The sequence below is a fragment of the Phoenix dactylifera genome, chromosome 8, assembly GCF_051530095.1.
Source record: "Phoenix dactylifera cultivar Ajwa chromosome 8, Ajwa_hap1_PhDact_Kaust_v1.1, whole genome shotgun sequence".
Taxonomy (NCBI): Eukaryota; Viridiplantae; Streptophyta; class Magnoliopsida; order Arecales; family Arecaceae; genus Phoenix; species Phoenix dactylifera.
In genome coordinates this window covers 32,207,807-32,233,161 of record NC_143197.1, presented here as the reverse complement: position 1 = coordinate 32,233,161, position 25,355 = coordinate 32,207,807, and the positions used below count along the sequence as shown (strand labels likewise).

Here is a 25,355-nt window from a genome sequence, read left to right as displayed (position 1 = left end):
AATTTTTTTTATCAATCAAATATACAAAAAAATATTTTTAAAATATTATATATTTAAATATCAGTTTTAAAAAATTTAATTAAAATTTTTTTGAACCAAACAAATTCATAGTTCTAAACCAATTTGAAAAAATAATAATGTTTTCTAACTTTTTCACGCTCGTTGGGTGTGACTGGCCGATGTATTAAAAAAAAATAATAATAATAAAGTTTGTTCGGTTCGGTCCGGGCAGGCTGGTAGAATACGAGCAGGATCCACTCCAATTTGGATTAGACTGGACAAGGCCAAATTTTCCAATCACGATGGTTTATTTTTCGCTTGATATGACTGATAGGACGGTCCCTGCCTCGTGGTAAGGATAAGGTGCGACGCCTATAATATTTAAGAGAGTATATAATAAAGTTCGAAGCGTGCAAGGCTTAATTTCTCCTAACCAGGCTGTAATCTTGACAAAGAAAAATTGAAGGGATCTGAATTAAACCTTTTCTGCCCATTAAAATAGCAGTTTGTTTTCACACAAATTGATGCACAGTGCTAAAAATACCTAATCAAAAAAAATCTTGCAAACACTTTAGAGTGTGCATCACATTACCACTAATAAACGTCTTTTGAATGAATGACCAGGTAATGTTCTGAACTGATCTATGCTTTCGAGACTACTAAGAAGTTTGAATTTTGTTCTACTTCTGCTCGTAAAGAATTTAGAATGCAATCCACAATTTAGACCACTCAGGTGGATGGCTTATAATTGGCTTTGCTATTTCGTCTACTTCTTCTGTTTTAGTTTTTTTATTTTGATTTTTGGGTTTCTTTTCTTTATGTGAGATTTTTGTAACTGTTTCTTAGTTGAACATGACGTTGGGTATGATTACTTGGGTCTCCGCCTGTCCCACTTTAAAAGAAACAAAAGAAAAAAAAGCAAAAAAAGAAACGAAAGGACATCGAGTATAACTAGGTTATGGCAGCTACAGAAAAGGTTGTGCATATCATTATCTGCTGATTGATTAAGCATGATGTGAGACTTCATTATGGAAATTTCTACGTTTATCCTTCTCTACCTTTAAACTTGGTAGAATTTGGATTGTATTTATTCGCAGAACTTAACGTAATGCATGTAATTCGAGATTAATGAGAATCTAAGTTACCCTTGTTCATCGCCATAATCCTGATGCCGCTCATATTAGCCGGATGGAGCATAAAATATAGTGCCACTGCTGGGACAAGTTAGGTTAGGTCGAGGGCTAATCCTAACTCAAGCCAACTTTTGTATTGATCTCTCCAACCCTACCTAACCCTTCATTTTCTCAAGCTAAGTTTGTTTTGAACAGCATCAGTGTTGAGTTTTGGGTCACACTAATCTAGTTAAATATGTTATACTGGTAATTCGTGATCGAAAAAAGATCTTAGTATTGTTTTTAGGTTAGTATTATTTTGGTTGGATCATATTTGGATGTACTCATGCAATTAAATAATTTAACAAGATTGAACATATAAATGAAATAGAACGTGCAGATCTCTCATAAGCTTATTTAGTATAAAGTTGGATCGGGTTAGGACCTGGATAGATTGGGTTTCAGGTTAGATTAGGGTCAGGTTTGGATGGTGTTTGGCTCAACCATTTCCCAACCTTATATCGGGCATGATGGTTTCTAATCCAAATTGCATCCGCTGCCAAAAAGGCCCACGCGCTTAAATTGTTTTTATACACGGTAACTGACTGCCCGTACACGAGGGTGCAGGCAACCAATTTGATTCGGCCAAAATCAAACTAGGATGGCGATGGCCGATGGGTCATAGGCTAAACTTCCAGGCGTGCCGTCGTCGAACTACCGATGGCTACGATGCCGACACGTGTTCCAATAACTCCCTCCCGTGTCCAGGCTGCCCGAGACCTTCTGGAGAAATCCAAACGGTCTTCTTCCCTCCTCCCCTACCCCGGCTCCAGTCCATCTCTCTCTCTCTCTCTCTCTCTCTCTCTCTCTCTCTCTCACAGCGACGGCCATGGCGGAGGCCCCCCGGAGCACAGTTCTCGTCACCGGCGCCGGAGGTAGAACAGGTGACCCCCGCTCCCGATCCTGTTTCTTTTCTTTTCCCGAATCAAACTACCTATTCGCGTTCTATCTCCATCGAGGGCTCTCTCTTTGTTTTGAGCGTCTCGTGGATTTCTAGTGTTAATTAAGATGAATTCACCAAAATCATTTGTGTTTCAGGGATTATTTGATGTTTATAAGATGGCATCTTTGTTTAGAAAAAAATGATATTAGAGTTCCACAAAGAAAATTTGAGAACGGAGATGCGAGCTATGCATCTTTGTTTTAGAAAAATTTGATATTAGGGTTCCATAAAGAACATTTGAGACCGGAGATGCGAGCTATTGTTCCTCAAAAGATTTTTTTTTTTTTTACTTAGTTTGAAAAAAATAAAGCAAATTTATTTCCCGCAGAAAGATTTATTTAAAGAAAGAAAACTACCTATTCGTGTTCTATCTCGATCGAGGGTTCTCTCTTTTTTTTTTGAGCGTCTCGTGGATTTCTAGTGTCAATTAAGATGAATTCACCAAAATCGTTTGTGTCATGATTTGATGCTTATAAGATGGCATCTTTGTTTTAGAAAAAAATGATATTAGGGTTCCATAAAGAAAATTTGAGAACGGAGATGCGAGCTATGCATCTTTGTTTTAGAAGAAAATGATATTAGGGTTCCATAAAGAAAATTTGAGAACGGAGATGCGTTCCACAAAAGATTTTTTTTTTTAACTTAGTTAAAAAAATAAAGCAAATTTATTTCCCCTGCCGAAAGATTTATTTAAAGAAAAAGAAAGAAACCATGTTTCGCCGTTGCCGGGGATCGAACCCGGGTCACCCGCGTGACAGGCGGGAATACTCACCACTATACTACAACGACATTATGGGATGAATACGGTCGCGATGACACTTTAGTAAGTGCTTGCGCGATGCTTGTCCTTTTGGATGACATGATGATAGCGCTACAAAAGAGATGCAGGTAAGTCTGAGCTTTTTTGGGACTGGGGAGTCTGTTATGATATATGGAAATCACATAGGTTCGAAGTTGGTGAATTTGACTGGTTCTCTTGGTAAGAACCTGGAAGTAATCACTCTGTGCATGCATATAAAAGGTGATCTACAAACCTGGCCACTGTAATGATATCAGATTTGTTAAGCATGCTGATAGAATTATCAGATCCAGCTGATTGCTAGACGGCAATGAAGTCATAAAATCAAAATGGTTCACTGCTAGTTAAATATGGCGTTCCACGTATGTTCTCGCTAATAAAGTTTATTACCAGATTTTGTACGAGAAAGAAAGATCGATTTTTGCCAAATATTAAAGTGCTTATATGCGCGTCTATGTGAATTTGCCCTCATGCCTGTAACTGGTATCCAAAACTCAGGCTTTAGTGAAGCTTTGGTCCCAAGGGAACCTGCATATGTTTAAATCGTGTCACTTGTTGTCAAATAATACGATTACCTTATGACTCTTATTGAAGGCCTGCTGCAATCATCATCAGTTTGCATTTTATACCATCATTAAAGTGCTTCCAGGTGATGCCATGTTATTTGTAGCCAGCAATTATGATGGAGAAAATTGCAAAAATGAAGGTTTTGGTGGTTGGATTTTCAGACCACTGAGCGCTTGCTCTGATGGTATCACCAAGGGGATCGGGTTTTGTTTCCAGTTAGAGTTGCTCTCAACAGATAGGGTGGGTATAGGGTAGAAAGTGGGGGATTAGCCTCTCCTATTCTTAAAATAAAAAGGAAAATATCCCTAGATTTTCAGTAGCAGATAGAGTATTGGATGGTTTACCTTCTGTTCTTCTATCTGAAAATAAAATTGTTACTATATCATTCTTTGATTTTTCCCCCTCTTGATTCAATTTCAGGTCAAATTGTTTATAAAAAATTGAAGGAGAGAACAGATCAGTTCATTGTGAGGGGCCTAGTTAGGACTCAGCAAAGCAAAGAAAAAATTGGAGGAGCTGATGACATTTTTGTAGCTGATATAAGGGATGCTGCAAGTATTGTTCCTGCTGTACAGGGAATTGATGCTCTGATCATTCTCACGAGTGCTGTTCCAAAAATGAAGCCAGGGTTAGACCCATCCAAAGGTGGACGCCCTGAGTTCTATTTTGAAGATGGACTATATCCTGAGCAGGTATAAGTCAGTTGTTGATTTTCTTGCAAGCCAGTACTTCTACTAAACCTTTTCCCTTTTACTCATGGGCTGAATGTTTGGTATGTTAGGTTGATTGGATTGGTCAGAAGAATCAGATTGATGCTGGTAAGTCTCGCTATTATCTAACTCATTCATCCAATTTTGAATTACTATATGCTTAGTTAAACATTGTCACCCTCTTGTACAGCCAAGGCTGTTGGGGTGAAGCATATAGTTTTGGTTGGGTCTATGGGCGGAACAAACCCTAATCATCCCTTGAACAGCCTTGGAAATGGAAATATACTGGTAAGTGGTTGGATTTCAATTTTGTAGTTGTATTCTTTTTTATATTTTCTTAGGTGGTTATGGTTAGATGTTTATGTTTCTCCTTTTGCTTTTCCTTCTTCTCTAACTTCTGTTTTTGGTCTCCTTGTTGATAGTTGTTGGGTCAGTTGACAGTTCGTGTTTGGTGCCATGTCTTTCTTTTTGCCCTTGAATTGCAAGCTATCTTGTGAGATTTGATGCTTGACTAAACCTGTATTAGCGTTGAACAAAACATTTTCATCGTGGATGCACAATATTTCATCACCATCGCAGATACTCCAGTGATTACTAACAAGCCGTTTATTATGTTTACTGCCCTCACTGGAATGTGTATGAATCTAAGGGATCTATTGTCAAAATTTTGTTGGGTTGATGGTATAGTTAAAGGATGCGATTTCAACAAACTTAAGAGAAGAACATTTGACTTTTATGTAGTTTGCATCTTAGTTTGTTCTTTGCATATCTGCGTGAATCTCCATCTTCAGAAATTGCCAAATAGCTTTGGTTCAATCTCCACCTTCAGATGAAGTCCCAAAGGACTTCATCAATTGCCAAGTTATGCAATAATTATGTTTTAATATGAAATATCCAAAATGACATGGAAATGCCACCAGTTCTTATACCAGAAGTTCCTTCAATCACTTAAATCCCAGAACACTCATTCAATAAAGTGTCACTATGATAAAAAAGGTAGTGTCATTGCTTTTTAAGCATTCTATGCTTCTTTCAGTCCACCAGCTTGCATGGTACCCGTGTTAGCACTGAAAACCAAGCATCTAAGATTTGTTCACTGACATATTTCTCAGTTGGTGCCTCCAAATACTAAGAAGCATTCAACTTGGAGCAATTGACCCTTAGAATGACGTTGTTTTGTCTTCTTGCAACAACTAAGCAGATTGTTTACTCATATGCACTTGCTCGATGGGGAATAATTTCGTTGGGCAGCGGCACATGGTAAAATTAGCACTTTACGTTGTACTACAGGGGGCCTTTCTTTAGTGTCTGGTCTTTCCAATTTGGATCTGGTGAAGCTGTGAAGCATTCCTCTTTTAACTGTCACTTAAATTTAATATCTCTAGCTTTCCAGTTATTGCAGTAAGTTTTAGATAATACTGTAATGTCCACAGTAATTAGTATGGCTGCTTTTCTCAAATCCAAATTATCGTAATGGTGCCCATAAGAATCTTCTGAATATATAGTTCATAACCTCTAAGGTCTAGTAGGAATGACCTTCGTAATCTTGATTTGAATTCAATGTTTGCTTCACAAATGTTAAGTCCTGATAATGGTGATGTTTGAAGAATTACAGGTGTGGAAACGAAAGGCAGAGCAATACTTAGCAGACTCTGGAATTCCATACACAATTATAAGGTTTGGCTTTTGATAATATATTATCAAAAATCAAAGTATACTGCATTAGTTTTTTGGGTGATAACTTCTGGTCATTTTATATATATTGTTTTAATGTTCATATATATGACTTTCCATTTCACTGGTTGTACTTCGTCCTAAGTAAGTTGGATATCGGGTTTTTGTTGGATATACATATTACACATAAATATAGATGAATGTATGCATATATGTGTATGTTTATGTATATGTATGTTGCTTGCTCGCATTTTCTTCAGAAATTAGAGAATGGGCTTCACAGACAAAACCAATCATTTCTTTCTTATACACAAGTTTAGTATAATTTTAGTGAAAGCATATATATTTCTGACCCATAACCTTCTTTTCCAAAATCAAAGTATGAGTTTAACACCTGAAATTCAGAACCTATGGTTGCCTTTACACCTTTAGCAGTCAGGTGATGCCATTTTGAAGATGCAAATTCTTTGTTCTGTTCTCTACTTATAAAAGTTTTAACTAGAAAAAACCATCAGTTTTAAGAATTCTTGCTTAAACCAGAGCATCAGGTGCACTTGCATATGACAATGCTCTCTTTTTTTTTCCATTACCTTTTCTTTCTTTGAACCTGGAAAGCAGGGGGTGGCATTTTTTTATTGCCAGACAATCAGGTTATAACAGGAGCCAAACTAGTCATAGATCATGGGCTCTTTGTGTGACACTTTCATCATAAAAACTTCCAAATTTCTAAAGCAAGCATAACTGTATCATGATAACCTTTTAAATGAACAACCAACTGCTGATTCTACTCACCAGAAGATTAATATTTCATCTTTGTGCATCAAACTGCAATTAAACATTTCAAGTGTAACATCATACATGCCCAGTTATGGGATCATGTATTGACCTATCATATTCCTGACCAGAGCTGGAGGATTGCAAGATAAAGATGGGGGCCAGCGAGAGTTGCTTGTGGGAAAAGATGATGAGCTTCTCCAGACAGAAACTAGGACGATACCTAGGGCTGATGTTGCAGAAGCTTGCATTCAGGTACGGCTTAGTTGAGCAACTTTGTTGGTTTGATTTGTGAAATATAAGAATTAGAATTGCAACCAGTAAAGCATATGTTAGTTGCTGACAAGCATATTCTGCCTGCTGATCATTAGACTTGAATTAGGACAGTTCCAGCAGGCACCATGTTTATGTATCATGGCCACAAACTCACGGCAAAGTACAAGTGATTTGTTTTTCTTTTTTAAGAATATGGCAATATCATTTGCTACCATTTAGCATAACTGCAAATTCTTCTACAAAAATGTAAACCAATTATTTAAGGATTGCTTTCTGTGATTGACAGGCTCTGCAATATCAGGAGGCAAAGTTCAAGGCATTTGATCTGGCGTCAAAGCCAGAGAATGTGGGTACACCAACAAAAGACTTCGGGGCGCTCTTTGCCCAAACCGGTGCTCGTTTCTGAATAGCCAATGATGAGGCTCCATTAATGGACCCTTAATTATTCGTTGGTGTAGCTTTAAGCTGAAGAACTTGATGACAGACTAAGAAGAGAATTAAAAATAATGGCTTATATGTTGTGGTTCAGTCGAAATAAAATAATGGTTTATATGCTGTGGTTCACTCAAAAATCAGTTCTTATGGAAGTTTGTTTTGAAATTTGGTGCTCATGAGTTTCTGGATGCTACAGCCATCGTTCTCTCATATCCTTGTAGTGGCTATAGATAGTATAGGGGTGTAAAGGACTCAGGAATGTGGATTGCTTTATGGAAGATGTAAGCAATGAGAGAATCTGGGTACTAGGTTGGTGATGGTTTCCCTTCAGCCTTATTTGTCAGGTCTTAATCGGTAGTGATATCTGCAATGAGTCTGAAGTGATCGTTTTGTTTGAATTGTTCCTTTGACAACTTCTGGTGCAAGCCTTTCCCCCATCCTATTTTTGATAATCGTGGAGCCTTTTTGTATGAATGTCATGTTTTTATTTTTTTTAGATATCCAAACGTTGTAGCTTGGTTGCTGCTCAATCAATTGGGTGGGTCTCCCCCCCTTTCATTCAAAGGAGAAAGATTTCTCTTAGATACGCCATGAACGAAGTTAATAATCTCGTTAACTACAAAAGATGTGTTAAATCTTTTGAAAATCGTTGTACAAGACCGAGATCAATAGTGTTTTTTTTTCTTTTTTTTTTCATGAAATTTGCTGCTTACATTCCTTAAAAACTTAATTCCTGTAGAAATACGCTTGTATGACACAAAATTCGTTTCGAGCATAGTTTGGAAAATATATATTTGGGTTTTCGAGTATGCATTAAGACAATTTTTGAATGGTATATATTCAAAAACCCCTATAGATTGATTCAATTCATGCAACTGTTTTAGTGCCTTGCTTAGAAATTAGGTTTTGATTTGGCTTCAATCTTGATTCAAACTAAATGGTGATATTAAGAATTACGTTCAGGGGGAACCCATGGGAAATGCATACATTTCTACTCTGAAAAGTTTATGAGAAATAACTAATAAGAGAATATGATATAGGCATCCATTTCAAATCTTCTACCCGCGATCTCAGCCGCATCCAGTTTGAAGAATCCAGCTAAAGAAGAAAAGGCCAACCAAAGCGACTACTCCAAATCACCTACCCGCGATCTCAGCTGCGCCTAGTTTGGAGAATCCAATCAAAGAAGGAAAGGCCAACCAACCCATTAAATCTTTGCCAACCAACCCACTAAATCTTTGCCAACCAACCCACTAAATCTTTTCAGCATTTTTTTAAAATTATTGCCCTAAGATTTTACTTTAGCCAACCCATTGAATCTTTGCCAACCAACCCATTAAATCTTTTCAGCATTTTTAGAATTATTGCTCTAAAATTTTGCTTTATTTTTCTTATCTTTCTACTTATGTGTAGCTTGCCCTTATTATATAAAGGCTCCACTCCCTTGTATTGGGATCATTGAAGTTTTGAGTAATAAAATTGTTTTACAAGTTTTTTATTGGTGTGATCGCAAGAGAGCAACGTGCTTGCTCTCTTTTCTATCCTTCATCGAAGGCGATATGCTCGCCTCGACCCGCTTCCTCTGCATCAAACAAGAGAGCAATGTGCTTGCTCTTCCTCTTCCATTCTTTATCGAAGGCGACGTGCTCGCTTTGACTCGCTTTCTCTGCATCAGAGTATATTTTACATGCTTGGAATATTTTTTTTTTAAACCTTATTTTGGAACTCATAACTAGTTTTTCATTTGAAGCTATTGAAATACTTTATGTGATAAAAAAAGAAAAGAGACCCCACCAATTTAGAAATTCACATTAAGTTATTAATTCACTCAATTTTTATTGCTGAAACAAACAAAATATGAATGACGTGAAATCCTAGGTTGTTGTCACGCCATTGAAAAAAATGACACGATCGTACAGGCCAAGTTGGCCAAGAAAAACAAGAAATTGCTTTCTCCTCTCCCGAATCTCGACCGTACGCCAATTAGTGAAGCAATCACAAACCACACCGAAAGAAGTAAAGGACACGAACACAAACAAAATGGGATGGAGTGGACTCCTGGAGCATCCTATCAGTCAAGCAGTCAAACCTCAGAAAACTCCGGACCGTTCCATTAGGTCCAAAGCCTAGCATCTGGGAAGATCTGATGGCGGAGGAGGCAGCTTTTGGTTGGGGAGGCTCCCATCCAAGACCAACCACGCCATCTTCAGACCCCAGCTCGTGTGGACCTCCAGGTGGCAATGCATGAACCACAGACCTGCACGGGCCCCAAAAACACAGCTCAATATTCATAGTCAAAGCTAAGCATTGATCGAGGTATAAGGACATGGCATGGCCTAGGTCGAGCAGGCATTTCTACATGCACTTACCGGGGTTATCAGCACGGAATCGGATGGCGACCCACCCACCGGCGGGCACCCCGACCGTGTTCCTCTCCACCGGGTCCACCAGGTTGAACCTGGCCGGGTCCTTTGCCGGATTGTAGTTGCCGAAGCCTTGCCCGACGACGAAGAAGTTGAAGCCGTGGAGGTGCAACGGGTGGCTCTCCGCCCCTAGAATGCTGGTGTCCTGCATCACCAGCTCCACGGTGGTGTTGTACGGAAGCACCATCAACTTAGTCCCATTGCTCACCAGTGTGTTGTTGGGAGGGCTCCCCGTGTAGTTGAATGGGATTAGAGGGCTGTAAGGGAAGTCCGGGGAGTAAACGCGCTTGGACTGCCCAAAGAAGTGGGCCTGGAGGAGAGCTGTGGTCGGCATCGCGAAGGATATATTGCTTACGGTCGCGGCGAACTTGGTGCCGTTGGGCCCTTGGCAAGTCTGGTTCTTCGGGCACGGGCTCGTGCCAAGCCCCACGGTGAAGAAGAATTGCCTCTCCACAGTCCGTGGTACCTTGGCCGGAAACTGAGCGGTTGCCAGACTCCGTAATCTGCTGGTGAAGTTTGCGACAAACGCCGTGTCGTTCAGAGATGGGAGGCTTGGTTTGAAGAGTGGGAGCTTCTTATCAAAGCTGGCTGTGGAGGAAGTCTTGGGATCTTGGTACTCAAGAAAGCCGGCCACCGTCGAGTTGTCGAAGGTGCCGGATCCGGTGGCATAGGGCCTTGCAGCCATGAGGAATGTGGCATGGGGGAAGCTGGGCTTGGAACGGAGGAGGACGTTGGTGGTTTGACCTGGTGCTATGATGAGGGTGTCGGTGTCGAAGGGCTTCACGTAAACAGCATCAACATCAACGATGGTGAGGGTGTGGTTCGCGATGCTGAAGAAGAGCTCGTCGTTGAGTGCAGCATTGATCATACGGAGTAGGTACGTCTTTCCGGGCTTCACTTTCAGCTTGAATGTATCTACCATACATCAGCACCCACCATTAATTTGCTATTACTTTGCCTAAAAACTACAAAAAAAAACTCCAGGATATATAACTTTTTTTTTTGTTTGGTAAATCAGGATACATAACTTTAATATGGTACCTTTAGCCGAGCAGTTGTACAGGGGACCAGGAAGCCCATTGATGGTGTAGGCATCGGAGACATTAGGACCACCACCCGTCTGAAGAGCCTGGCTAATGACGGCCTCCGTGTCAGCGTTCCACCATTCCCCTACAAATATTACAATTTTTTTTTAATTCTCCATATATGTTACTAAGCTTCTAATCAAAGACAACCTGAAGTTAAGAGATTGTAACAACTAAAACATATATGCATGTACCGAAGACGATGGGGACTTCTTTATAGGGTTTGGAGAAGGGGTAAGGGACGCCGCGGGCAGGGAGGGTGATGATGGGCCCGTAGAGGGTGGCCCTCAGCCACGAGATGTGGGCGTGCCAGAAGAGCGTCCCTCGCTGGGCTACGATGGTGAAGTTATACACGTAGCTCTGCCCTCTCCCTATGGGGCATTGGGTCACATACGCCGGACCGTCCGCCCATCCACTCCTCAGCTGGCGAACACCATGCCTGCTCGTTCCGCACATCATTTGGTTCGCAAAACATTCATGTTATTGTTAAAAAATCGTCATGCAGAAAAAAAGGGAGACTAAACACTCGTTGGTACACTCAAACACCTTGAATAGAAGTGTAATGGGAAAACGAAGTTCCTTTAGCAGACGTACCAGTGTAAAGTGACATTATACTGAACGTGGTTAACCACCTTAACCACAACTCTATCTTCTTCTCTAGCAACGATCTTGGGACCTGGGAACTGCCCATTGACCGTCACAATGCTCTTCGTATGGCACAGCCGTGTCACATTGGCCATTCTTATCTGCAAATATGATTCATTTCAGAAGAAAGGAATATCTATATATATAGATAGATAGATGGTTTAATGTAACTTGTATATAAGAACATACGTCAAATCTATAGTGCCTGGTTATGCCAGTTTGTTGTGCACGTACGCCATCCAGCGAGAGAAGCAGAGTGACCGTCGAGAACATCAAGGCTGCCATGAGAAGGGATGAAGGAAGAAGAGAGAGGGCCATTTTTGTTTCCGTGATGGCGTGGATCGAACTAACTGGAAAGAGAAGGAATGATATCTAGCTAGATGGCCAGAAGAATTGATTCGAAAGTATAGGTGGATACGGAGTTACAAGAGCTCGAAATATCTATTTATACTGGTGGATATGGTTGTAGCTTGGGCTTGTTTTGTTAGGTGAATTGACGAGGTCGCCCCAGGGGAATGCTGGCCTCGCTTAGCTTTGGAGTGTAGCGAAAGTCTAGTTCTATTTAATTTATTCGACTTTACATTGGCCAACCTTCCGAAAAGGATAGAGTTCCTAAACAGTGTCCGAACGTTAGGACATGCATTCTGAAAAAGGCTTGCTTAACGTGGTAGTGATAGTATTTATTTTTCATGCAAAAGGGCAAAAAGTATGAAGGAAATTCTTCGTGCATTGTTCCTGTTGCTTCCAAACACATACCCATACCGTTATCCTTGGACATCAAGGAAATTAGAACTCAGAACTACATCATTTGTTCTCGCATTTAAAAGGGTCCTTTTCCAGTTGGCAAAAACAATTAGACAAGAACCAAGCCCTTGTTTCCGTTGTCCTTCCTAAACTTTTATTTTAGATATTGGCTGCTTGACAAACATTTGTTGGTAACTGAAGGGTTGGTGATGGTCTTCTCTTTGCTTTTCCTTCTCCGGGTTTCTAAGCAAGAGAAGGATGTCTGAACCAACTCACTTCCCTAAGCAATCCTTTTGGCCGTTTGGAGGATATCACATAGTTCATTGCCGGATTAAATAGATGTCGTAGTTAAGCATCATCTTTACTCACCAATCCACCAAGAAAGAATTCCACCTTTTTAGGAGATACTCCCTTTATACCCACCCCCCTTATGATCTGACACTGAGAACACCTGTTAAGAACAAACACATATGTACCAACGCGCACACGCGTGCACAAAAATCTAAACTGTTCATTCACGAAGTGAAAATTTTAATTACTAACACTCACACATCCCTGATGCTAGTATAGATTGTGGGCAACATGAAATCAGTCATCTTCCTCCTTGAGACATTGGGATCACAGCACCTGAACACTGGTAAAGGTGCATTAGTTTTCAGGAGAGTCCCTCTCTGATGCATGGCTCCATGTATGCTGCTTGCAGCCTATTGATCTCACTTTGAGGATGTTGCCCATACATCTACAGCAAGAAAAGGTTAGGGTATTAACATTTGCCACTTGTCATGCATATGACTAGCTCCAGAGAAAGATGTACTTGACTGATGATGACCGTGATTGGATAAACGGGTAGGATGTTTCCATTTTTCTCTAAGTATATTTTAAATATTTAGAATAGAAAATTCCAACAATCAATAAAAAAAGTTGTGGATCAGTTGATTGCTATTATCTGTTAGAAAATATGGAAAGACTGAAATGCTTGGAATTTCTTAAAGAAATTAAATTCTATCTACTGTGTTTGCAGAAATTCTTATCAACTTTCTTTAGCCGAAAGTATTTGTGTTCATAGAAGCTGCTTGATCCTCATCTCAAATTTTGAAATAACCTTGCAATATTGGTGTCGCACGTTGAGAGACATTAATCTATTCTTTAGAAAAAAGTGGACTCACATCAAGATACGAAGCTTATATAGTTGCGTACTCACATCAAGATACAAAGCTTATATAGTTGCGTACTGAAGATATAAAGATCCTTCAAATTACTTATGAGATTGTTCAGCTTGCCGAATAGTTTAACATGTCTACTTACATATCACTATCTTTTGTAAAAGAGTTTTATATATTACCCTTTTATGTTTTTCTTTCTTGCAAATCCTTTGTAAATAGTTTCTGTAAACTTTCCTTTGCTGATAAAGGCTGGATGACTTTGCCTCCCTCTTCATCAAAAAAAAAAAAAAAAATTAGGACATATATGCACATAGTTTTATTAATAAAGAAAGAGTATTTAATGGAAGTATTTTGTTTCTACCACATGCAATCCACATGACTGTTTTAAATGGATGAATAGTTGCATGAATGAATATATTCTGCTCATCTATTTATTTGCTCAAGATTAGATTTTTCCTCATCAATATGTTTTTAATTATCCGAATTAATATTGATAAGCTACTGAATCAAAAAGTGGCATTTGATGGATGATTATCACCCTCCAGCCAATAAGACATTTAAAATTAAATAGATTTTTTCTAATTAGACTTCATAAGTATCGGTAACAAATATACTCTTTATCTTTGGTGAGTCTTTCTAACATTATCCAAAGAGAGAGTGCATGAGGACGGGGTTTTTAGTTAAAAGAAAAAACACCTTTCGGCCTGCAACCCACAAGGCCTGCTACAGCGAAACAATATATACAAGGGAAGATCATCAAATGCAACCTTGGCCGTCCGATTATGAATGAAGATACACGACCATCAAATGCAACCTCGGCCTCCATGCTAATCTGGGTGTGATGGATGGTCAATGTTGCATAAGACCATCAAATGGTTCAATGAGTTCTGGGAGACCGTCACAACATCAATAAGTGGGGGTTAGGACTTGGGGATCCATGTAGGAAATGGCCTTGGGCTTGATCGACGGAGAGCCGGTGGAAATGGATGTTCAATCTTGAACAAGACCATGAGCTGTCTGGGGGCCCATCAAGGCATTAAAAAAGCTGTGGGAGGGGGGAGGGGAGCCCATGGTGGAATGGGCTTGGGCTCGACCCAGGGAGATCCAATAAAATTATATCCGTTCTAAAAGATTATAGCCCAAATCTAGCTGGCCGAACTAGACGAGCATCGGTGATGGCGTTCTCCGTTGTTTTTCTTCCTCCTCTCGAACTCCTCCCTCTCTCTCCAAAACTCTCCTCGGACGGAGCAATGGCGCTCTTCGCCTCTCTTTCGGAACCGTAGGCCGCGCTCACCCCTTTCTGTCTCTCGTAATTCGCCAAACCCTGGCTCCACTCCTCGAATCCCACTTCTCTCTCGATCTCGAATCCTTTCATTATTTTTCTTCTTCTTCTTCTATTTAATCGTCTTTCCTTCTAATGAAATGCAGCGAGTTCGATCTTCATCTGCTGATGGTGCGGAGGAGGATTCGGATCAGAAGGCGGCGCAGGGTAGGGTTTTGGTTTGTTCTTCTTTTCTTCTCATCTCGTGCTGTAGTCGTCTCTTTTCAGTTTGTTGATTACGTTGTTCTGTTTTGTGGATTCTCAGATGAGGAGGTTACGGATTTGGGGGTCAGAGCGGCCTTGTCCATGTTGAAATTTTACAAAAGTAAGTTAGGGTTGCTGGTGTTATTATCATCATAGTAAGATGAGGCTTCTTGGTGTCACAGAAGTTAGATAGCGTTCTCGGTATCTTAATTGCAGTATCTTTCTTCTAAAGAATGAATTGTAGTAATATCCGGATTATTACAGCGAAATATTATACATATATTTTAAGTGTTGTAAAATTATGCGTATGGTATATTTGAGTGTTTGTTACATGTAGAATGCGAGGCAAGGCATTTTAGATGTGTATGTACTTCCAGAGCAGCATTTTTTAACGCTGAAGTTTTACAAATGCGACTTAAGGATTTTCTGATGAGATTTTAGCATCTCCGTCTTAAATATTATATAATTCTGGACAGCATGACCTCTCTCTCTTTTCTGTTTTTTCTTGTTTGTTTTGAATAGAAACAAGGGTTACCATTTGAGTTATTTGACTTGCTAACTTTGGATTATTTATAAATAGGAGAGATATCACTGCTTCTGCCATCAAGCTGTCGGTATGTACCAACTTGCAGCGGGTACTCAAAGCAGGCGTATAAAAAGTATGGCGTTGTAATGGGTACAATCTTGACAGCTTGGTGTCTCTGCCGTTGCAACCCCCTCGGTATCTTTCTTGGAACATGACCACAGTTGGCATTTTGTTTAATTGGTTGCCTCTAACTTGTGTTCTCATTGATAAGATGCTATTATCTAAGTGTAGAAATTTCAATGTAAATGCAAACCAAATACATACTGTATGTACACTGTGAGATTTAATTGTTCTTTGTTAAGTTTTTTTGCCATATTCTTGGTTCTTTAATTGTAACATGTAAGCATACTACACACTAGCATGTAAATATATTCCAATATCCAGTTTTCCTATGCTAGAAAACTTTAATGCATTAGATGCTAAAGTTTTCCATTTTGCACCCATTTCCAGCTGCTTAGTTTGCACCTTGTTGAGCAATTCAGATATAAAATAAATTTTCATGCTTCTAAAAGTTGCCTTTTTTTCTGAATATATGTCACTGCTATCTGCTCAGGAAGATACAGTCATTATCATCCTGATAAGGTTCTAGAGTACAGCCATGTTACTATCTTCATGATTATAGTTCTGTAATTAGTTAAAAACATGATTACAAAATAATGGAGTAATGATGCTTCCTTCAAGGGCTGAAGCTTTGAATTCATGCTTTGCCAGATGTTTTTCATCAATTTGATTCCTTATGTAAAGTGTAACTTTAAATGTAGCATCTGTGCCAGATTCCAGTAGCAAGTTATTTTATTCCACAAATCTTGATGAATAGATGTTACATATTTCTGTCTTAGACCTATTTGTTCTTCCTTTTCACCTTTCAAATATTTATGATTGAATATTTATTGAGGCAAAAGCCCCTTTCTTAAACTGATAGTTGGTTGTTGCATGGCATGTGGTTGAAGCTATGCATTAAATGGTTAGTGTTTTCCTGGTTATAACAATAACATGGTTAAATGTCTTTCCATTGTTTTTGTGTTCTATTATAGTTTTATACAAGTAAAAAAGAATCTTAAGAGATAGTTGTGAGTGGAGATGTCACTAAAAACAGCCATGTAGGAGCTTTTGATCTGCCAGACTAAGGATTGAGATTCCAGATGCAGAGATTAATTTGTTTGATTAGAAGTCTAAACATATCCATCAATCGTCCACCTCCAAAGCCTCTCATCCCCACGTATCTTTGTGGCAAGCAGTAAAGTAAGCATTAACAAAATCAAAGTATACTTCAAGAGAAGTCAAAGGAAGAAAAGATATCAATTTATCAATGATGATGGGACAACAAACTAGGAGGGAAACTGCCCCCACCCCCCAACAAAAGAAGAAAAATCCAATGCTCGCAATGAATAGTGTATACGAATAATATAGGAAACTTGTTAGGGAAGAAACCTGTACCCTGGTTGGACATCACCTGCCTGTTCCTGTGATCTTATCCCAGTGTATAAGCAATTACCCTATCACACTTTCTATTTTTCTGCTCTACCCTATCCATTCTCCTCCTTTGACCTACGTACATGGCCACTTACTGTGGTGCCACCCTGGTCCTGACACTAAGAGACAAGCTAAAGCCCTGAGAGCTTCCATCCAATCGCAAACTGCTTAAACCCAGCAAATCAGAAAAAATAGGTTTGGGGCAGATCTAGGATTTTAAGAATTCTTTGGACCTTGTTGTTTGGATATTCATCCTTTTCAAATGAAAGCCTCTATTTTTTTCTAGTTCGAATTTAATCTCTATTCTGAAATGCCCTCAACAAAGTCTCTTATCTTAAACATTGGTCAGCTAGTACTCAATCCATCTCAGGCATTATATGAACAGCTAGCCAGTAATCATGTTAATAACTGCATGTTCAACAACATCAAAAGGAAAATACTGTTTTCAATCACATGATATTGGCATTAATTAAGTTGTTGACATAGTTTTTACCATCTAAATGACTTCGCAATGTCTTAAGTCCTCATTTTATCTTCCAAATTGTTGGGGCAAGTGCGAAATGCGTGATGGATATGCTTATGATGCATCACTTATTCGAGAGGTGGATCTTTCTACTTTATTATTCAGTGACACAAAGTGGATTTTCATCATTTTCTACCATTCTCACGAAGTTCTACCTATTTTATATTCAGAGGATGTAGCACTCTGTTTAAGCTGGCAATTTGGTATGCTGCAGGTGGCCTTGGATTTGATCGTCCCAAGTGGTTTGATGAGGGAGAATCATTTGATTAATGATAAATATTTTGCAATAGTAGGCAAAAAGTATGTATGTGTTTTGTTGATATGTTCATGCACTGTACATTTCTGATTGTTTTTACTGAGATGCATGTTTTGCATGCTTGCTGTTTTTTCTTCTCCCATTTTAGGGAACTTATAATGCACTGTATATCTTACTTGTTGAGATATTCATGCACTGTATGTTCCTGATTATTTTTAATGATTCTGTTCTACTTGTTGAGATGTTCATGCACGGTATATTCCTGATTATTTTTACTGAGATGCATGTTTTGCATGCATGTTTTTGTTTAGATTTAGCTAGCTTTTTGTCAAGTGCTTACTAGCTTCTCTTTCTGCCACTTGTCTGTCATGGGATTTAGACCGTGGACTAGATCTGGCTAGACCTTCAACCGTGATGCACAAAATCATCAAACTTCTCTTCATTTTTTTCCATTTATCTGCAGTTTTAAACATTGAATGTGCCCATTTGTTGTTGTTACTTTGTTGGTAAGCCCCTACTTATTTTCATCTATTTATGGGAGCAGATTTGTAAAGATTGTAAGGACAGAAACCTTTCTCAACTATCTCATGTATGAACCAAATACATGGAAGATCATTCCAATCTCAAGAACAATATTATATCTGCAGAGCAAAGTGACAAGATTGGGTAAGCATTGGCTGTTCTTTAACGTAACTTATTGCATTTAACTTGTTTCGAATACCATTTATATGGTCCCATTTGGTCTTGATGACCTATATAATTTGGTCTTGATAGCATCGCACATAATTTTAAACTGCAAGTTGGGTTTCAGCTATTTTAACATATGCTTGCCCTTGCGTTGTCTGTTCTCCATAAGTATTATTTCATGGCACTCCTGATGGATGATTGACTGAACCATGTTGTCTTGATCTGCATGGTGTATTATCAGGTGGTTCCTCCCCCAAGTAAACCATGGTGCAGAACTAATTTGAGCACTGTGTTGATATTTCTTTATGAAGCTAGAGATATTGTGATGACTGACGAGGCGGTTATAATACTAGAGATTTATGAACAATGTCAATGCAGATTGTCTCTTTGCCAACAGACTATCACTACCTCCAAAAAGATTCCTAACATTTTTCTTCTTCCTGTTATAAATTATTATTCTGGGCATGCAGTGGCTTGATGAAGACATTGCAGATACGGTCTTTTATACTACTGTTGGAACTGTCATGAAAGCATATCTCCACAGGATGTTGTATCCCAAATTAAAAGCTCCTTATAGGATTTTCTTCTGCATCTTAACATTGCTGGAAAGGCTCTTTAAAATATAGAATATATGGTGTAGATGGTGGCATGTACTCACCCTCTGAAAAAAGAAAAAGAAAAAAAAGATGATGGCATGGACTCAAGCCACCACCTGAGTGGGACAAGCAAACCACTTTCACAAAATATTGATATGATGGTGTCACTCTGCTATATTGCTTATGAGGGCCTTATCCTTACGATTATCGGGGAGCAATGGTTGATTGTTTAACATTAAAAAAAAGACCCCCTGCCATTCTCTTCAATATTTATTTTGGTAACTTATTCAAACTTTCTATGCTTTTATCTGATGCTATATTTCTTGCCACTAGCCACCTTAATATAAACTCTGGTATATTTGTCGATGCAGACTTTTCTTCAGAACAGGTAAAAAAAGGCAGATTGTGGGAGCTAGATGGCCTGAGTCAGCTAGGCGGATGAAATGAGAAGAAATCCAAAACATAATCATCCTTTATGTGATTTTCCATCTCGTGGTAAGTGAGGAAGGCTCATTATTCTGGTATTTCAGAAATGGGATTGGTGCAAGTGCGCAATCAGACTGTTCTTCTGGATGGCAATTCATGGTAGAGGTGGTTATCGTGGGAAATGATGTGGAAGCTCAGACAGTTCTTGAGAAGATTTGCTGTCATGGTGCTCAGGAGGTTTTGGCTGAAGTGCCCCATGAGTGCAAACCATGGAGTTCCGCTCTTTTTTTCCTTTTTTGGTACATAATAGGAGGGGAGGGGGAGGGGCAGAACCTCACCTGCGTAGCAGCCCTTATTGGGCTCCCCTTTCACCAAGGAATATTTGATGTGGGTCGCAAGTTTCCGCCACTGAGTTATCTACGTGTGAGTACATCACCTCAATGCCATCTCAGTACTGATGGAAGGAAAGCATATCTACACAGAGCTATCCGGATGTGTCGGCATGCGGTCTTCTGATTTAATCAACGTCTGTGTGTTTCAAACCTAGACAACTCAGGTGAATTCCAAGCTTCCTTCAAGCTTCCTTACTACCATGCTACCATCTTGGTGGAGAGTTCTGCTCTTCACAGCGGCCAATGTGTCGGCGTGAGACTACCACAGAAATACTACCTAATGCTCCAATGCTTGGTGACAGGTTAGACGAATGCGTGCGCGATAATCGTAGCCACGCGGTTCATCTTGGCAAAACAAATGGCGTGGCTCTAACATATCTGAATTATGGAAGGGTTGCTTAGGTTTTTCCATGTCATTTTACCGGCTAAAGCAAGACCAGTTGTACCGTGGAGGATGAAAGAAAAGCACAAGAGTCCAGCTATTAATCAGATATGATCTTACATCTCATTTATCAAATATGTATGCTTTTGGGTGGAGTAGCTACCAAACAGACACGATGATATGCCAATTATCAAAGCCAAAGCAGGGCTTGGAACGTAGGTAGCACCTGCATCCTTACAGAATCCGCCACCAGGCGTCCGTATGGCAGTAGGGCCAACTAATAACTATAATTGTACCCGACATGGAGCAACCCGGGTACAATCAATCAAAAGCACCACAAATCTGTTTGCCAAGGTACGCTATCTGATCTGTCATTAATCAAAGGTTCCAACACACTTCATAATATTATACAAAACAATCCTACAAAATTTTCATATCAGCGAACGGTGATAGGGACCCCACTCTACGTGGAAAGTTTGTGGGAATCCTTTCCTCGGACTTCCCGTTTACTACTTCAACACCATCTGCGTTCTGAAAGCCAGGCCTCAGTCGGTCACCTGCGTCACAACCGGGAAGTCCTTGTAAGGCCTAAGTAAGTCATGCACCCGAAGGACGAAAAAAAAAAAAAAAAACTATGAAAGAGAGATCCATGTTATTAAACAAAAAGGTACTTAAGAACTAGGAGGTTACCATAAGTCATCAAGAGCAGTCATAGGTAAGACAGACTAGTGGAAGATGAGTGTCCATTTACAGCATATGTTGGGAAAGTCTGCGGAAAGAAACCTAGGTTGCGTCGTTGGGTTTCCAGGAGGAGAGGGCATAGATGATGCGCCCTTTCCACCCCTGCAGCAGCCATCTGCTACCTTCATCTACGACAAAATCCTTGTGGTAGCTCATCTTCACCTTCTCCTTGGCTTTCTTCACGATGTCTCGGTTCAGCGGGAGCTGCGTGAACCCCGCCCGGAGGATCCTCACCTGCCACTGCTTGAAAGTCTCGGGCCTCTCCACCCTCTCCAAGCCTTCGCATGAGATGACATTAAGGATCTCCTTTCCGAAGAGGTCCCGTTCGATCAGCTGCCTCTGAGCATCTTCACGCGGCACATTCGTTTCGAGCATATCAAACAACGCCGAGAAGTGGAACAGGGCTTCCCGAAAGCGTGTGACAAAGAAGGGAGCGCTGTAGGCGCCGTTGACGATAGCGTGGATGAATACAACTGGATTCATCTTCCTTATGGTATTCAGGACCATATTTCTCGGGCTATCCACCACGACGGTCTCATCCATGAGATTCTTGAACTGGTGCAGACAGGTGACGACGAGCACCTCGTCTTTATCAATGTTGAGATCCTCGACTCGGACGGTCTCCCATTTGGCTGCAATGGCGTGGAATTCGAAGGGAATGTCGAAGCTCCGGCAGTAATCAGCTAATCGACGCCCCGTCTCCTCGATCCGCTCCGTCGGACGGAAACCTGGCTGGGGCTCATCGATACCAGTGATCCGAAGCCTCGGGGGCCCACCAGGCCTAGCGGAGAGGCGTTGGAGGAAACATGGCCACTGGAAGCCGTAGTAGATGCCATAGTCTACGATGTGCACCCTCGTCGCCTTCTCAGCTACGTCCAAGATGGTCTGGTTGGAGAAGAAATGAGAGATCTTCTTGAAAGGGCACGCCGACATGTAAAGATGGTGCGCCTTCAAGATATCAGCGGCACCTCTTCGTTTCGCCACGAGAGAGTTGTAGATCTCGCTCCCCGTACCAGCCAGCCGAGCCTGAAGCCCGTCGGCAAAGTACTGGGCCAGCCTCTGAGTCGCATCTCCATAAGGGGAAGAGTGCTGCCTGATCTGCTTCAGCAGCTCGTGTGCGTTCCGGCGATCATCGATCGCCACAGCCTGAGCGCAGTGGATGAGGATGGTTCTAAGATCCACCACCTCCCTCTTGGGTTGCCTCTTCACGCGACCCTTTCCGCCGCCAGACCCTTTAGATTGGCCGCTCTGAGACCTTCTGCTCGCCTCCTTCTGCATTGCAGCTCGAAGCTCAGAAGGACCTCTGCCTGGATCCCCGGTGTACAGCAAGACCCTATCAAACATCTCGGTGCGAACGGTCCGCTCAGGGAAAACAGCCGACTGCTTGTTGCTTCTCCCCTCCTCCAGCTCCAAATCATCACCATGCGGATTCTTCCGACCCCTCGACCGCCGCGACAGATACTCCCTCTCCTCCTCCTCTGCCTTGACCTCGACCAATCCATTCTCCTGTTCCAGTTCCCGAGGGAACGAGAACCCGTTGGCCTCCAGATTAATCGCAAACTTATCCTCGCTCGGCAGGAACTTGCGCGCCTCCTCGGCTCCCCTCCTAAACTGCTCCCAAGCAGGTAATTGGCTCCCAGAAAGGAGATCAGGAACCGCGGCCGTATTTCCGAAAGACTCATCCAATCCTTCCACCACGCTGCCGGAATAAAAGGAAGACCGAGAGGAGTAATCAACGGAAACAGGGTGAGTCTGTAGCTGCTGATACTCGAGTGAATCATAGGGCCAGATATCATCCACCGCCAAATTGTTGATAACACCGCCGCTGGAACTCCCATATTGGTTATTGTTGGCAGAGTCATCAGGGCTATCCGAGCTTTGGCTGGAAAACGGCGGCGGCGGCGGCTGATCGGATGAAGGAGAACTATTCTCAGCAAGGATATCATAGAAGGGTTTCTCCGCAGCTAGAAGAGCTGGGTGCTCGAATTTCTCATCGATGTCCTCCTCCATGAGCATCTGGCTGATGTAGCTGAGGACTATGTCGGAGAAAATCTCCGCATCTTCCGCAGGATCCATCTCCGCGGTTGTAATCAGAGAGGAAGACGAGGCATTGGCATTTGTGGTGAGGATGGAGGATGTGGGACCGGGGAGAGTTGAATTATGGGGGACACTTGGGAGGTCGATGAAGCCCTTCTGGTCTAATATGGGTGGCCCTCCTGATTTGAGACTGTTGACGGAATTCTGGTCACCGAAGAGGTGTTCGTATTTGAATCCACTCGTCATTCCTCGCAAGTCACGGATGCGCGTCCCCGGAACCATCGAATTCTGCCATCCTACGCTACTCTACCCATTTTTTACCACGGATTTCTACAAACAAAACGGAAAAAAAAAAACAGAGAACAGAGAAAAAATCGGAAGGCTATTGAGAAGAGGAGCTCTAAAGCTAATTCGATGGCTTCTTCTTCTTCTTCTTCTTCTTTTTACCACTATGTTTTAAGAAGAAAACGCCAAAAAAGCTCAGAAACTCTGGTGAGATGATGAGTTCTAAACCCTTCTAACGGATCAAGAATCTCTGGTAAGCCAGCAAATAAAGAGCGTAAAATTTCATGCACTAACAATGATGACGGACAAAAACAGCGCCGCTAAATCGAAAATTAATCCCAGGAATTGGACGAAATAAGACCACGAGATCATCCAAACAGCAAGGATCAAAGATTTCCAAGAAATACCGATCGAAACAGGAAATCAAAACCACATCATCTAGCTCTAACTAACGCGAAATTCGGCAAATTTGCAGCAATTTTTGCAGGAAAAGAGCTAGTATTTCGAGCAAGAGACCTAGAAACCGATCGAAATCTAGTAGGAAGTGATGGAGAACAGCGCACCTTATTGGAACCCTAGACGGAAGAAACGAACGAACGGAGAGGAGAGGAGAGGAGAGGAGAGAAGAGGACAGGGCTCCGGGGCTCCACTCTTGGGGAGGAACCATCCGGTCCTTGGCTCGCTTATTTATGACGATGCTCGAGTTAATAAAATATTCGTAAAAATCCACCTCCAAAACTCTGCTTTTTCGGCAAGGAACCTTCGCGGGGCGCGCACCCTGGGAGACCGTCACCGGCTACCGTCGGTGGTTTCGACGATTCGCCGGTCACGCGCGCCGCTGAATTAGAGCGCGAGGCGACGTGGTCGATTGCGAGTTTGACGGCCAAGTAGCGGCATTTCCTCGCCGCTGTCAGCTATCGCCGCTAGCTTGAGCGCCAAGCTTCTTGTCGCCACGTGCCACGACACGATGCTTCGTACGTGGGACGGCCATCTGACTGTTCGTGCTGCTCTAATCCGACTGTTGGTGCTGCCATTAGGCTGCCACGTGGCAAGAGATGGACGTGATACACGTATCCAGGAGGAGTGACGTATTTGTGATGCATGGTGTGCGAAAGGGACCGCATGCACGTGAATGATATAAGGGTGGCAGATTTTTTTCTCTCCGGGACTTGTATATATTGTTCGACCCTCCATTCTTTCAATCATTCATTCGCCCTCGGCAAGAACAATTTTGACAAGGAATTTAGATGAATCAGCTCATGCCGATGGTTTATAAAGATGGAAAGCATGGACGAGGTAATTGTCAAATTAATAGGCTGGCTCCTTTTGTAAAACAAGTGTTCGTCACTTGTCACCCACTTCATCATAATTTATTGCTTTCAAGAATAATATATATATTAAACTATTTTTTTGATTGAAAATACATGAAGTAATGAAGGTGAAGTTTATGACTTTTCTAATTTTTTATTGATGATGACGGGCATATTTTGGAAAGGAAACAATAATGGAGTTGTCGACTATTAGTCTATTATATGTAATATTTTTGTGTTGGATTTTTTTTTAACTAACATAGCCCCATTTGTGATATGCTTTTTGAAAGTTGGGAATCACATCTTTCTACAATTTAGCATTTTCTGCCAAGTCTAGGAACCTTACATGCATGTCTTGGTCCTCTTGGATACGGAGAGAAAGCTTTATCAAGCATTAGGAAAGCAAAAAAAAGTTTGATTGTATTTTTAGCGAATATTGATATAATATGTCAGATGAGGTTCCAGCATGCATGGTTCGATTATCCCGTGAACACCAATTAAGTCAGCACTTGATAGAAACAAAAGAATACTAGAGGAGCAACCTTGAGCGTTTTTCTTTTTTTAACTTATTTTGAATTGATATAAAAAAAAAAAAAAACCTTTTACACCCTACCATCAACCACTCCTCGGTTTAGTCAATGCTTGGTTTTCTCCGGCTTCGACCTGCGCATACGGATATCTGGGCAATATTTCAAAGCCTTCTCCATTCAGAGACACGCATCCAAA

At 41.1% G+C, this 25,355-nt stretch overlaps 3 protein-coding genes, 1 non-coding gene and 1 pseudogene across 6 annotated transcripts; 2 read left to right on the top strand and 3 right to left on the bottom strand.

Annotated features, from left to right (window-relative positions):
- Positions 1-1,894: 1,894 nt before the first annotated feature.
- LOC103704195 (uncharacterized protein At2g37660, chloroplastic) lies at positions 1,895-7,487 on the top strand. The gene is made up of 7 exons (XM_008787383.4): positions 1,895-2,056; positions 3,902-4,173; positions 4,263-4,299; positions 4,382-4,479; positions 5,807-5,868; positions 6,771-6,894; positions 7,202-7,487. The coding sequence occupies exons 1-7, from the start codon at positions 2,002-2,004 to the stop codon at positions 7,319-7,321; spliced, it is 768 nt and encodes a 255-aa protein (XP_008785605.3). The 5' UTR covers positions 1,895-2,001; the 3' UTR covers positions 7,322-7,487.
- TRNAD-GUC (transfer RNA aspartic acid (anticodon GUC)) lies at positions 2,833-2,904 on the bottom strand. Its single transcript has one exon. It is a non-coding gene; the product is annotated as a tRNA-Asp (tRNA).
- Positions 7,488-9,158: 1,671 nt separating the features above from the next.
- On the bottom strand, positions 9,159-11,921 carry LOC103704164 (laccase-17-like). Its single transcript, XM_008787352.5, has 6 exons — positions 11,693-11,921; positions 11,453-11,604; positions 11,053-11,297; positions 10,815-10,943; positions 9,720-10,688; positions 9,159-9,607 (listed from the first exon to the last, which is right to left on the bottom strand). The coding sequence occupies exons 1-6, from the start codon at positions 11,819-11,821 to the stop codon at positions 9,477-9,479; spliced, it is 1,755 nt and encodes a 584-aa protein (XP_008785574.3). The 5' UTR covers positions 11,822-11,921; the 3' UTR covers positions 9,159-9,476.
- A 2,435-nt stretch (positions 11,922-14,356) lies between these two features.
- Positions 14,357-18,842, top strand: LOC103704196 (UPF0161 protein At3g09310-like). The gene is made up of 8 exons (XM_088702153.1): positions 14,357-14,398; positions 14,573-14,719; positions 14,839-14,899; positions 14,997-15,056; positions 15,516-15,656; positions 17,732-17,817; positions 18,318-18,439; positions 18,702-18,842. The coding sequence occupies exons 1-6, from the start codon at positions 14,357-14,359 to the stop codon at positions 17,785-17,787; spliced, it is 507 nt and encodes a 168-aa protein (XP_088558279.1). The 3' UTR covers positions 17,788-17,817; positions 18,318-18,439; positions 18,702-18,842.
- A 1,759-nt stretch (positions 18,843-20,601) lies between these two features.
- Positions 20,602-24,179, bottom strand: LOC103704163 (scarecrow-like protein 9 pseudogene; annotated as a pseudogene). 2 transcript variants are annotated; one of them, XR_015968456.2, is made up of 3 exons: positions 23,883-24,179; positions 20,947-23,483; positions 20,602-20,813 (listed from the first exon to the last, which is right to left on the bottom strand). The product of XR_015968456.2 is annotated as a scarecrow-like protein 9 pseudogene, transcript variant X2 (transcript). The 2 variants fall into 2 exon arrangements; XR_015968455.2 differs by having other exon boundaries at positions 20,947-23,364; positions 23,883-24,006.
- Between the last annotated feature and the right edge of the window lie 1,176 nt (positions 24,180-25,355).